Consider the following 14,199-nt stretch of genomic DNA (forward strand, 5'->3'; position numbering starts at 1 on the left):
CCTTGGTTGGGGACGGGATTTGTCGACTTACCCGGAACTGTTCCCAAGCTTTCCCAGGTTTGGGTAGTGGCGCGGCCTGGGGTCCCGGGAGCTAAGGCGCCGAGATCTTCCCAGGCTCGCGAGAGCGCCCCTCCTCCCGCCCCGCGGGGGACCCGGCAGCAGGGATGGCTCCGGTGTCTGACTCGCGCAGCCCAGAGGGGGAGGCCTCGGGCTCTGGGGGGAAGCGTCGCAGTTCGTCGAGGAGCCCTAAGCCCAGCAAATCCGCCCGCTCCCCGCGGGGCCGCCGCTCCCGCTCGCACTCTTGTTCTCGGTCCGGGGATCGGAACGGCCTCAGCCACCAGCTGGTCGGCCTCAGCCAAGGCTCCCGAAACCAGTCCTACAGATCGCGCTCGCGCTCGCGCTCCCGAGAGCGGCCCTCTGCGCCGCGGGGCACCCCCTTCCCTTCTGCCTCCTCGTCCGCGTATTATGGCGGCTACTCACGCCCCTACGGGAGCGACAAGCCGTGGCCTAGCCTCCTGGACAAGGAGAGGGAGGAGAGTCTACGGCAGAAGTGAGTGACACGGCCGCATCTTCTCTTGCACGAGCCCACCTGCCATCCGAGTGCGATTTATCGTTCATCCCGCTTCTGACTCTTCGCATTTCTTTCTCCGCCTGCCTGCGCCCATTTTCATCCCTTCCTTCAATCCACCCACGACAACACCGTGTTCGCCCTTTTCTTCCCTTAGGATTCCACTCATCCTCGAGCCCCTTCATGCAGTGCCTCTGGTCTCCCGCCACCCCCTTCTGCCTCCTGGCTTGTATCGGACATGGCCAAGAGCCTCAGACCTACCGAATTACAGCATTTCCTTGCTTGTCTCGTTGTCATTCGTGAGCATGTTTTCATTCCCCACTAGACTGAGCTCTTGGACAGGAGGAGCCCTATTTTATTGATCACAAAATTCACAGTGCCTAGCACTTTGTAGGCGCGCAACCATTGCTTGTTGAATGATCAGACAAGTTTGAGATGATAACACGGTATGTAAACGGAAATGCTTTGTAACGAGTTGGGAAAGGTTGAGATTAAGGGTTTAAATTGGAGAGAAGAAGAACCTCTTGAGACAAGATGATTGAATGAATGTAGGAAAAGTGACCGGCTAAACTGGAGGTTAGGCTGTGTTGATAAAGGTCTTGTTAAGAGGTCTCAATCTTGACCGTGAAAAATGAGGTCAGGGTGAGATCGGGTCGCCTCGAATGAGAGTATTGAAGTAGAAACATGGCTAGTTTAAGAAGGAGAAAGGAAAAGGGTTATAATTATTGCTGTGTAAGCCTTAATATCTAATGCTTATTGAGTGTTAAATGATGTGTCAGGCACTGTACTAAGTGCTTTAGAGACACTGTGTGTTTAAAAAAACAAGGAATTTAAAAGTATTGTTAGAAGCATTGAGGGGCAGGTTAAGGTTCGAACCGCTGAGAGAGGTCTTCATGAATCGTTTTCTTCCAGGAGTGGGAAGTCGTAAAGCACAGTGATGAAGAGGACAGGCTCCGGAATCAGACTGCCCGAGTTTTGAGGCCGTGCTTTGCTACTTAATAGTTGCGTGACTTTGGGCAAATTACTTAACCTCTCTGAGCTTCATTTCTTCCCAATTTAAAAGGGGATACAATTAGCAGGAAGGCTTTTAGAGTTGTGATGATTTAGTGCCTGGGCCCTAATAAATAGTCTTTAAGTGTCAGCTATTAGGGTTTCGTGCGTGGGAGCAGCAACAGTGAAAACAGGCCTGAGTTAGGTTGGAGACCTACCTCTCCAGATTCAATGTTTCCAAAGTTCCCCCCCAGGCTGTGTCAATCAAAAAGCAACCAGCTTCTTAGTGGACAGTCTTCACCAAAAGATGTTGGAACTTCTTGGGTGAAATTTACATTCGTCCATTTAGAAGATAAGTGATTTATCTTGAGAGTACACATGAAGCCGGGTGGCAGCAGGAAGGAGAACTGAACTACTTGCTCTCTGCAGCCTGTCAGGCATTCTTCCCTGTGTGCATATATTCCAGCTTCCGTCCTAAGGATGGCCCCTTTTAGATTGGCTGTTTCTTCCAAGTGGGAAACCTGAATCTGATTCTGCATGATTATAATACCTTTCCCTCTGAATAAAGAAGTAAAAAAGTAGTTTATTCAGACAATCAAACCAATTATATTTACTTTGTAAGGTTTTTTGAAAAATAAGTGGAGTCACAAGCAGCTAAACTTTGAGGAATTGAGCCTTAGTTTTTGTGGTTTGTTTGTTTATGAGTAATAGCAAAAATTAAAAGAAGAAATCGCAAACATAAAACAAGAAAAAGAATTTTAGTGTCCTTCAAGAGTAGAGAATGTACTCCTTTTCCAAAGAGGAATTAAAGAGAAAACAAAAAACAAACCCGTGTCTCAGTGAGTACAATTTTTGTCCAATAAAACTTTTCTTTCATTTTCAGAGCTCCCTTTGTTTTCTGCTTCTAATGCTTCATTTTTATTTTCTTCATTAGTTCCTGAGTTTCTGAAAATGGAAGATTTGACCAAATCAAAAATAAAGACTTCTGTTTACTTTCATAAATGTGTGTAAACAAATGAAGTGATTTCCACACGTGAAACTGTTTCTGTCACATACTGGGGAAGGTGAAATGAGCAGTTAGGAGCTTTGTCCTGCATGCGGCAGAAGGGATGCACTGGCCAGCCTCCCGGGCTGCGTTTCTGGCCCGGCCTCTCTGGCTGTCTGTAATCTGTACCGTTTGATAGTATGATCAGAACATAAGTGTTGTTCTGATAGATCGTAAGTGTTAAGTTTACGTTTAAACCAAGTTTTTATTAATTTGTTTAAAATGTAAAGGGAAAATAGGACTTAACTGGACTCCTTTGAATTTGATTATATATTTAGGAAACAGAATTTAGTCATGGAGTTATAATTTACATGCTTCTGTCTTCCAGGAGATTAAGTGAGAGAGAGAGAATTGGAGAATTAGGAGCTCCTGAAGTATGGGGACTTTCTCCAAAAAATCCAGAACCAGAGTAAGTGATTAAAAAAAATATTTTTTAAATATAATGTTTAAATCCAGAGTCTATTGTCAAAATTTTGTTAAGCAAAGAACTTTAAGTACAGCTCATGTTTTTTATTCTTTCTTTTTTTTAATGTTCCTCATTTTTTTTATTGAGGTAATATTGGTTTATAACATTATATAAATTTCAGGTGTACATCGTTACCATTCGATTTCTGTATGGATTACATCATGTTCACCACCCAAAGACTAATAACCATCCATCTCTTTCTTGTGATTTACGCAGTTCTACCCCTTAAGTTTTAAAAACATGGAACGTACCTAAGGATTAAAACCTGTTACTAGTGGATTTTTAGCTTGCTAATTGTTGTCTTTAAATTATAATTCTTGGGGTGCTAATTTCCTGTTCATAGGAAGTTCAGTCTTAAGTAATGCATTTATATTATTTTGAATTATTTTTTCCCAACCCAGTAGCAGACTGCATGTCCAATGTTAGTATTACAAAAGGATTTTTTTTAATGAATATACCGATATGGTTTTGTTTAGTTTTCCTGTATCCAATACTATCTAAAGGCTTAATGCTTTTTTTTTCCTTATTTTTTTTCTCTTTAGCGCTAATTGTTAGCTGCTTCTTCCCTCTCCTCTATTTCTTTGTCTCCTTGAGGTTAGTTGAGATAGTGTGCTTGACAGGGAAACCTGTCATTTGTGACAGGCTGATAAAGCATTGTTATCTGAAACTTGTCCTTTTTTATTTTTAATTTTTAGAAATGTTTACAATTTTTTTATTAAAGTATAATTGACATACAACATTCTATTAGTTTCAGGTGACAATATAATAATTTGATATTTGTATATATGGTGAAATGATCACCGCAAAGAGTCTAGTTAACATCCGTCACCATACATAGTTATAAAAGTTTTGTGTGTGTGATGAGGACTTTTAAGATTTCCTCTCTTAGCAACTTTCAGATACGCAATACAGTATTATTAACTATAGTTGCCATGCTGTACATTACATCCCCACGACTTATTTCTCTCATAACTAGAAGTTTGTACCTTCTGACCACCTTCATCCATTTCACGCACCCCCCCCACCCACCATTCTCTGGCAACCACCAACCTGTTCTTTGTATCTATGAGCTTGGGTTTTTTTTCCTTTAAGATTTCACGTATAAGTGAGATCATATGGTGTTTGTCTTTCTCTGTCTGACTTATTTCACTTAGCGTAATGCCCTCAAGGTCTATCCATGTTGTCACAAATGGCAAGATTTCATTCATTTTTATGCTTTGATGAACATGGGGGTGTGTATATCTTTTTAAGTTAGTGTTTGTGTTTTTGGATAAATACCCAGAAGTGAAATTGCTGATCATATGGTAGTTCTATATTTAATCTTTTGAGGAAACCTCTGTACTGTTTTTCATAGTGGCTGCACCAGTTTACATTCCCACCACTGTGCACAAGAGTTCCCTTTTCTTCACATCCTGGCCGACAATTGTTATTTCTTGTCTTTTTGATAATAGTTATTCTTTCAGGTGTGAGGTGATATCTCATTTTGGTTTTGATTTGCATTTCCCTGACGATTAGTGATGTTGAGTATCTTTTCATGTACCTGTTGGCCTTCTGTATGTCTTCTTTGGAAAAATGTCTGTTTAGCTCCTCTGCCCATTTTTTAATTGGATTGTTTCCTTTTTTGGCTATTGAATTGTGTGAGTTCTTTATATATTTTAGATATTAACCTCTTATCAGATACATGATTTGCAAATATTTTCTCCCATTCTGTAGATTGCCTTTTCATTTTATTGATGGTTTCCTTTCCTGTGCAGAAGCTTTCTAGTTTGATGTAGTCCCACTTGTTGATTTTTGCTTTTGTTGCCTTTTCTTTTGGGGTGTCAAATGCAAAAAATACTGCCTATGTTTTCTTCTAGGAGTTTTATGATTTCAGGTCTTACGTTCAAGTCTTTAATTGATTTTGAGTACATTTTTGTGTGTGATGTAAGATAGTGGTCCAGTTTCATTCTTTTGCATGTGGCTGTCTGGTTTTCCCAACACCTGTTATTAAAGAGACTGTCCTTTCCCCATTGTATATTCTTGACCCCTTTGTCATAAATTAATTGACCATATATGTATGGATTTATTTCTGGGCTCTCAATTCTGTCCATTGATCTGTGTGTCTGTTTTTGTGCCAGTACCATGCTGTTTTGGTTATTATAGCTTTGTAGTATATTTTGAAATCAGGGAGTGTGATGCCTCCAGCTTTGTTCTTCTTTCTCAAGATTGCTTTGGCTATTTGGAATCTTTTGTGGTTCCAGATAAATTTTAGGATTATTTGTTCTATTTCTGTGAAAAATGCCATTGGAATTTTTATAGAGATTTCATTGAATCTGTAGCTTGCTTTGGGTAGTATGCATATTTTAACAATATTAATTCTTCCAATTCATGAGTATGGAAAATCTTTCTATTTGTGTCTTCTCAGTTTCTTTCATCAGTGTCTTATAGTTTTTAGCATACAGGTCTTTCACTTCCTTGCTTAAATTTATTTGTAGGTATTTTATTCTTTTTGATGCAATTATAAATGGGATTGTTTTCTTAATTGATCTTTCCAGTAGTTCATTATTATTGTATAGAAATGCAGCAGATTTCTGTATATTGTTTTTTTATCCTGCAACTTTACTGAATTCATTTATTAGTTCTAACAGTTTTTTTTGTGGAATCTTTAGGATTTTCTATATATAATATGTCATCTACAAATAGTAACAGTTTTCTTCTTCCTTTCCAATTTGGATGCCTTTTATTTCTTTTTCTCGCCTAATTGCTCTGGCTAGGACTTCCAATACTCTGTTGAATAAAAGTGGTGAGAGTGAGCATTTTTGTCTTGTTCCTGCTCTTGAAGGAAAAGCTCTCAGCTTTTCACCATTGAATATGATGTCAGCTGTGGGCTTGTCATATATGGCCTTGATTATGTTGAGGGGCTGAAACTTGTTCTTATAGATACCTTTGGAAAATGCTTGAAGAATCTGAACTCAAAGAATTAGAATTGGAAGGAATCCTAAAAATAATTTTCTAGGCAACACCTAAATTATTCTAGCTGTGCTCTTCAGAGGAAAAGATTCTATGACAGAGGAATTCCCTTTCTAAACGATTAGAGAATTTTAATAATACTCATTTTCAGGATTCTCTACAACAGAGTGAGGTCTCTTTATACTGCAGAGTGTTAAGTTCTTTCTGCTCTGGGGAAACGGAACACTTGCTGCTCTACTGTATGTCCGTTACACACGTGGAGTAAAATTGTGACTGAAGTCTGCCCTCAGCCTTCTTGTCTCCAGTTTCTTTCATCTCTCCTTCTGGTTCCTCTTTGCTTACTTTTGTCCTTTGGTCTCTTCGGAACATATAAATCCTCCATGCTGCTGTCAGTTTGAATGGCGCTTTGTAAACTGTAAAGGCATATGCAAGAGTAAATGATTCTGTTATCACGAAGGTGGCAGAATCTTGAACTGGACTCTTACAGAAGCGCTCCAGTATCGCTTTTAATGGTCCTTGGACAATCAATTTGCTACTGAAAAATTTTAATTCCATATTTTTATACTCTAGGGTCCATATTTCATCACTTTTCTGATTCTTACAAGCATTTTCTTTAAATTCAGCTCTGATGAACACACACCGGTAGAGGATGAAGAACCGAAGAAAAGCACCACTTCAGCTTCCTCTTCAGAAGGTATTTTTATAAATACGGAACTTTTTATTGAGAAGTTAAAGTTTATAAATAGTTGAATATTAGACTTCGCCTTTACTCAAATTGCCTATCATCTATTCCTTTTCAGTATTTCAAATACAATAAAATTGATACTCAGAAATACTTCTTTAGAAATTACTTTTTTATTTGTATTTTATGTAGAGGAAAAGAAGAAGAAGAAGAAATCTAGTCATTCAAAAGAAAGATCTAGGAAAAGAAGAAAGAAAAAATCTTCTAAAAGAAAACACAAGAAGTATTCCGAAGATAGTGACAGTGACTCTGATTCTGAAACAGACTCCAGCGGTAAGAAAACCATCCTTCTGCGAGCCTTGCTTCAAAACTAGTTGTACTTCTTAAAGCTTATCTTAGAAGAAGGTTCTTAAAAACAATAGTAATAGCCAAGAGTTTTTGAACAGTCACTGACTTCGTGCCAGGCACCCGCTGAGTGCTGATACTCGTTCTCTATTTAACGCACACAGTAACTGTAGGCTCCATCTTAGAGACGGGGAAATGGAGGTGCAGAGCAGGTTATAAGTACCACACTCCAGGTCACACTGGTGGGATTCAGTCTAAGCAGGGTCACTCCAGATTGGTTGTGTGTAGTTGTACAAGGCCTGTGGCACCAAACTAAGTTGGGGTTGGTCTGCAAGACGCGTGGTGCCAAACCGAGTCGTACAAGCCTGCATCAGCCCCGTGGAAGGGTTCTTTTGTGTAATTCTCACACTCCTTGGGCACCTTTGTGCAATTTTCAAAAAGGCACACCCTAAAGGACCCCCTTCAGGCTGGCAGCTCATTTATGGAAGACACGGCCTGTGGGCTGGCGCATCACAAAAGCCACCTCTTTGTGCCTTCTCCTGGCTGATGACTGACAGGGTACCTCCTCTGGGGACACATCACACAAAGGGGCCCCTTCCTCTGATGTCACCTGGGTTTCCTGGCCCCCGTGGTCGCTTTTCTTCCTCATTGCTGGAAGACTGAACTTTCTTAAAGCACACACCTGAGCATGTCAGCCCCTGCTTAAAATCCTTCGGCCGCCTCAGGGTAAAGGTCAGACCTGACTGATCCCCCTCTAATCACATGTACCCTGTGCCTCCCTCTCACAGCGTCCTCTGTAGCCTGAGAACGGCTTCTGTTTCCTCAGTCTGCCATCTTCCTTCTCTTGACTCTTACTTGGTGCCAAGAGCCGGTCTGCCTACAGTGTCGTCTCTCCCTGCGTGCGGCTCGGCTTACTCATTCAGCGGCGGGCACGTGTTACTTTCGTAGTAAAACTGCTTCAAAGAAAACTAGCTTGAGTCACCTTTTCCTGGTCCACCATTCCTCAACCACCCTCCCCAAATCGGCCTGATTTTGAGACTCCTCTGTATACCCAGAGCACCCCGCACCTCCGTCTCTCACTCCGGATTCTAATTCTCTCTCCACCTCTGTCTCCTCCTTAAGCCTGAGCTCCTGGAGAGCATCCTCCCCGACACACAGATTTTTTTCTCTTTTCATCATGAAAAGATTCAAACATTCAGGAAAGTAAAGGGAATAGTATAATACCACATACATATCACCTAGATTTTAATAGTTGTTAGTATGATGACATATTTGTTTCAAATATGGGTTCTTTGCTGAGATATTCAAAGTAAATTATAAATATCACACTGCCACCCTAAAGATTTCTGTATGCAGCTATAAAAAGTAAGAACATTTTCCAACTTAATCACAATACTGTTATCTCACGCAATAAAATGAATAATCCTACCCTCTATCACCAAATACTGAGCGTGACTTTAATTTCTAGTGCCTACCACATTTCCTGACAAGTAACAATAAATGTTTGAATGAATTAGTTTCTCTGTAACAACAAATAGGGCAGTAATAGGATATTTATCTACTCGAAAGTATTGGGGTTTTAGAGTTAAAATTTTTTTAATTGTAATGTGCTCTAATTTACAGATGAAGATACAAAAAGGAGAGCAAAGAAAGCAAAGAAAAAGGAAAAGAAGAAGAAACACAGATCGTCAGTTTTTTCCTTCAACTTTTATCATGAAAAAGTTCAAATATATATAAAATTACATAAAATAGTATAATGACCCCCCATATAACCATCACCCAACTTTAACAATTATCAACTCGTGGGCAGTCTCCACTGTCACCCCATTATTTTGAACCAATCCCAGATATTATTTAATCCATAAGCCAGCACATTTCTCTAAAAACTAGGCATTCTCTTTTTGTGTATGTGTAAGGAGGTTTGACCCCGAGCTAACATCCATTGCCAATCTTCCTCTTTTTGCTTGAGGAAGATTGTCACTGAACTAACATCCATGCCAATCTTCTTCTACTTTATGTGGGATGCCACCACGGTGTGGCTTGATGAGCAGTGCTAGGTCCACGCCCACGATCCTGGGCTGCTGAAGTGGAATGCGTGAACTTAACCTCTACGCCACCAGGCCAGCCCCCTAGGCATTCTTCTTTTAAAAAAAAAAATCATAACCCACAATACTGTTATCAATAACAATCCTCAACTCGATAATACCTTAACTCACAGGGGTTTTTTGTGCAGTTTTTTCAAATCAGTATCCAAATAATGTCCATAAATTGTGATTGGTTGATGTCTCTTACATCTCTTTAAATTGATAAGTTCTCCTTCCCTTTTGCTCATGTAATTTATTTGTTGAAGAAACTAATTCGTTTGTCCTTGGGAGTTTCCTGCAGTGTGGATTGTGCTGATTATGTCCTTGAGGTGTCCTTTTAACGTGTTCTCTGTCCTTTGTATTTCCTGTGGATTGATAGTTAGATCTAGAGACTTGACGAAGTTCAGATTTGAGTTTTTGGCAGGAATACTTCCTAAGTGGTACTACGTATTTCCACCAGGAGGCAGATAATGTCTACTTGTCTCTTTTTGTCGTATTAACAGCCATGCATGTTCATTGCCTAGGTCCCTTATTTCATTAGGAATTGCAAAATAGTGATAGTCTAATTCTGGCTTTCTTCACTTATTAGCTACAATAATTCTATAAGACAAACCTACCCGCATCAATTATTTGGTTACCCTGAAGTACAGTTTGCCTAGGAAGGGCAGGATAATTGCTTACTTTTGTTGTTGTTGTTTTTAAAGATTGGCCCTGAGCTAACAGCTGTTGCCAATCTTTTTTTTTTCTTCTTCTCCCCAAAGCCCCCCAGTACATAGTTGTATATTGTAGTTGTAGGTCCTTCTAGTTCTACTATGTGGGACGCTGCCTCAGTATGGCCTAATGAGTGGTACCATGTCCACGCCCAGGATGCAAACTGGTGAAACCCTGGGTTGCAGAAGTGGAGTGCACGAACTTAACCACTCAGCACCGGGGCTGGCCCCTACTTTTTTGTTTTATGAGTTTTCAAAATAATGAGTTGGATTTTTTTAGTATCGTTATAAACCCAAGAATTCAAACATATTTGATGTATATTAATCCATTACACTTAAAATTATTTATGTTCAAATTGGTAAGAGCTGTTTTTTAAACTGCTTTATTTCTGTTACCTTTCTACAACATGAGAATAGTATTTCATTGTTCCCTTTAGGGATCTTTTTTATAGCGAAACATGATTGGTTAAATAAGTGAGAATATTTTTTAATTAAAATTCTTCTGTAACAAGTTTGAATAAGCTGAGAAGTCAGATCATTTTAATGCAGTCTTTCATTGCCTTGAAAAAATAATGTGCCCTTTAACATGGGAGTATTAAGTTCATTTGTATCCAATTATAATCATTACAGGAAGAAATACAAGAAAAAGAAGTCTAAGAAGAGCAGAAAAGATTCCAGTGATTCAAGCTCTAAAGATTCCCAAGAAGAGTTTCTGGAGAATCCCTGGAAGGACCGATCAAGTAGGTTCTTCGGATAGACTTTGACTCAGAACAAACATTAAATTAACCAGTTAGTCAAAATGTGAATATGTCTCTAAACATCTTTTGTGCAGAGCCTGAAGAACCCTCAGATTTGATTGGCCCAGAGGCACCAAAAACACTTGCCTCTCAAGATGATAAACCTCTGAAGTAAGTAACAGTGTATTTACAGTACCTACAGTACCTTCCCCAAAGTGTGGCCCTAACTTACCTTTCCACGCTTCTGTCTCTCTAATCCCTTATTTATATCCCAGGTTCCAACTGAGCTGAACTAAAACTTCCTTGTATTTACTGGGTACTTTCCCACATCGTGCCTTGTTCACTTTATTTCTTCCTCCGACATGCCCTCCCTTGTTTTCCCAGCCCTGGTTTCTCCCCAACCCCAATTTCTTCCTGTTAAAATCTTTACATCCTTCAAAGCCATTTTCAAAAAGAGGGGGCATGTGTGATTCCCAATACCTCCCCTCCATAAGTAGATGTGATTCCTACCCCTTTAATCCTTTGTTCTTCATAGCATTTTCTATTTCTTTTGTGCAATGTATTATGTAATCTATGTTGTATTGCAGTTATATCGTTATTAATATGTAAATTACACAGGAAGAGAGATTAGTTTTGTATTACCAGCTTTGAATTTAATAGGTATTCAAGAAGCATTCAATGAATTGAATGAAGGGATGGTAGTTTTTAAAGTGCCCTTGAATGAAAGTTAAATAGATAATTGTTACTGTAGATAATTGTTACCATTATTATTGGTGATAGGTCTAAAAAGTCAATGCTATTTTGAGATATATTATTTCTTTACTTTTTTTGTTTGTTTAAAGGCAAAAGGAATTCACTGGAGGCAAAAGCAGTAAAGGCAATATCTGTAGGGATAAATTGATCCCTAAATGTAAACCATGAATATGTACTCACTCACATCAATTCTTTTGTTCTTCCAGAGTATCTCTGCGTTTCTGGGGTAGTTATATAGGTCATAGTGCAGTGTTCACTAATTAATTTCATATTGGGCTTCCCAGCATGCTGCTACTCAGTAACTGTTGTTCCTGCCTTTTTCTGAGAGAAAATGTTTTTTTGTGATCTCTTTAGATGATGTGCTTTTTACAGTGAACCTTTTCTGAATTCTGAATTACTTTGTAGCTATGGCCATGCTCTGTTACCTGGTGAAGGTGCAGCTATGGCTGAATATGTAAAAGCTGGAAAACGTATCCCACGAAGAGGTGAAATTGGCTTGACAAGTGAAGAAATTGCATCATTTGAATGCTCGGGTTATGTAATGAGTGGTAGCAGGTATGTTCTTGGCATTGAGGTCAGTTTCCATGATTAGATCTTTTCCTTCTTTTTCACTATCAGAATTATATTTTGGTGGTTGATTTTCATTAAGTGATCATTCCTAATGAAAAGTAGAGTATAAATATTGGTTTAATATTGGTTTTATTGGTATAAATGTGGTTGTCAATTTTAGTTGACAGCCTCAAACTCAAACTCAGCTATATCTCCAACTTTAAAGAATCAGTCTTTCCAGTGTCCTTTCCTAGTTCATCTTTTGGTACAGATAGTTTATCATCTGGAGGATATAGTTAAATTCAGCTATTTATCACTGCCCCAGGAGGAATGTGACATTCTGGTAGTTAGGAAAGGATTTTCATGAGACAGTGCTTCCTAGTTTCTGAGTTTGCCTTCAGTTCTCTGTGGATTCTGAGAATGAAGAACAGAGATTATGACAGACATCAGGTTCAACATGGGGAAATGAATATAAAATTAGGGAAGAGAAAGGAAAGTACCAAAAAGAACGATGAGAATGAACTAATAAGGCATCAGTACCAAGATCAAACTGAATTTTGGATTTTTTAAACTTTATAAACCTTTAAAAGTAGGTAAATATTTTTAAATGAGATTGGAGGCAAATACTTGTAGAACCCCTGAAGCACCTCCAGAATCTTGGAATTCTGAGGACTGACATTTGAAAGCATTATATCTGAGGGCCAGCACAGTAAGAGAAAAAAGAAATCAAAGGCAGAGGATTGGAAAGGAGGATGTAACACTGTCAGTTTTTGTGAATGATGTGAATGTTTACACAGAAAATCCTAAAGAATCTTCAGATGAATTATAAACAATAGGAGGGTTTAACAAATGGCTGTATATAAGGTTAATACACAAAAATCAATTGCCTTTCTATGGACCAGCAACAAACTACTAGAAAATGTAATTAAATTTCAAAAACAACATTTTTAATAGTAGCAGAGAATATGAAGGACTTAGGAATAAATCTTAACAAAAGATATTGAAGACCTCTACAGGGAAAACTATAAAACTTTATTAAGAGACATTAAAGAAGACCTAAATAAATGGAGAAATACCATGTTCATGGATTGGAAGGCAATATTATAAAGCTGTCAGTTCTTCCCAAATTGATCTGTAGATTCAGTGCAGTTCCAATCAAACTCACAACAGAGTTTTCCATGAAACTTAATAAGGTGGTTCTAAAATTTATATTTATATTGGATGGTGGCCAAGAATAACCAGGTCACTTCTAAAGAAGAGCAGGAAGATAAGATTTGCCCTACCAGATGTGAGGACTTATTATGAAGCTTACAGCACTTTAGAAAGTGTGAGGGAACAAATGAATTATTCAGTGGAGTAAAATCCAGAGCCCAGGGTCAGAGCCATACATGTATGGAACTTTGGTATATGAAAGAGATGGCATGTCAGATCAGTGGGGAAAGAAGGAATTATTCAGTAAACGGAACAGGAAAAAAGTGGTTATCCATATGGAAAAAGATGAAAGTAGAACCCTATATCACCATATTTAAAAATCAGTGCAGCTAGATTCAGGACGTAAATGTCGAAAACAACTTTAACACTCTTAGTATAAAACATGAGCAGATATCTGTTAGATCTTGGGGTGGGGAAGCGTTTCTTAAAGAAGACAAAAAAAAAGCACTAACCATAAAATAAAATATTGATAAATTTGCCTAGGTTAAAGGTAAGAACTTTTGTTCATCAAAAGACATCTTAAAATAAGTAAAAAGACAAGTTCCAAGCTGGAAGGAGATCTTGCAATATACATAACTGATAAAGAGTTAGTATTGAGAATATTTAAAGAATACCTATAAGCAACCCAAAAGAAAAGTGGGAAAATGACACAAACAGGCATTTGTCAGAAGAGGAAATATATATGGCCTACACATACATAAAAAGATGTTCATTATCATTGGAAATGGAAATTAAGAACATACTGAAATACCATTTTACACCCATCGGTAGACAAAAGTTCAGAGTTGTAACAATACCAAGCATTTGAGACGATGTGGATCTACAGAATCTCTTAAATGTTGCTAGTCGTGGTGTAAATTGGTACAACCACTTTGGAAAATAGTCTGACATCATCTTGGAAGGTTGAGCATTCATATACTTTATGACCCAGCAACTCCATACCTCCATACTTCAAAGAAAATCTTCCATGTACCAGGAGACATGTACGTAGATGTTTATTACAGCATCATTCACATAGCACTTCCTGGTCCAGATAAACTGCTCTACTCACAGTACCCTGAGCAACCTAAATACATTGCCATTTCTATCTCCTTGTCATACATTGACTC

At 38.7% G+C, this 14,199-nt stretch overlaps 1 protein-coding gene across 1 annotated transcript in view; it reads left to right on the top strand.

Moving 5' to 3' along the window:
* Positions 1-14,199, top strand: part of NKAP (NFKB activating protein) — an 18,022-nt gene continuing 3,823 nt past the window's right edge. The window contains exons 1-8 of the mRNA XM_046673617.1: positions 1-550; positions 2,932-3,012; positions 6,642-6,712; positions 6,893-7,033; positions 8,669-8,732; positions 10,470-10,579; positions 10,672-10,747; positions 11,735-11,884. Of these exons, the coding sequence (XP_046529573.1) occupies positions 165-550; positions 2,932-3,012; positions 6,642-6,712; positions 6,893-7,033; positions 8,669-8,732; positions 10,470-10,579; positions 10,672-10,747; positions 11,735-11,884 (1,079 nt within the window). The 5' untranslated portion in view covers positions 1-164. The remainder of the gene's footprint in view (positions 551-2,931; positions 3,013-6,641; positions 6,713-6,892; positions 7,034-8,668; positions 8,733-10,469; positions 10,580-10,671; positions 10,748-11,734; positions 11,885-14,199) is intronic.

Source organism: Equus quagga, chromosome 10 (genome assembly GCF_021613505.1).
Source record: "Equus quagga isolate Etosha38 chromosome 10, UCLA_HA_Equagga_1.0, whole genome shotgun sequence".
Classification (NCBI taxonomy): domain Eukaryota; kingdom Metazoa; phylum Chordata; class Mammalia; order Perissodactyla; family Equidae; genus Equus; species Equus quagga.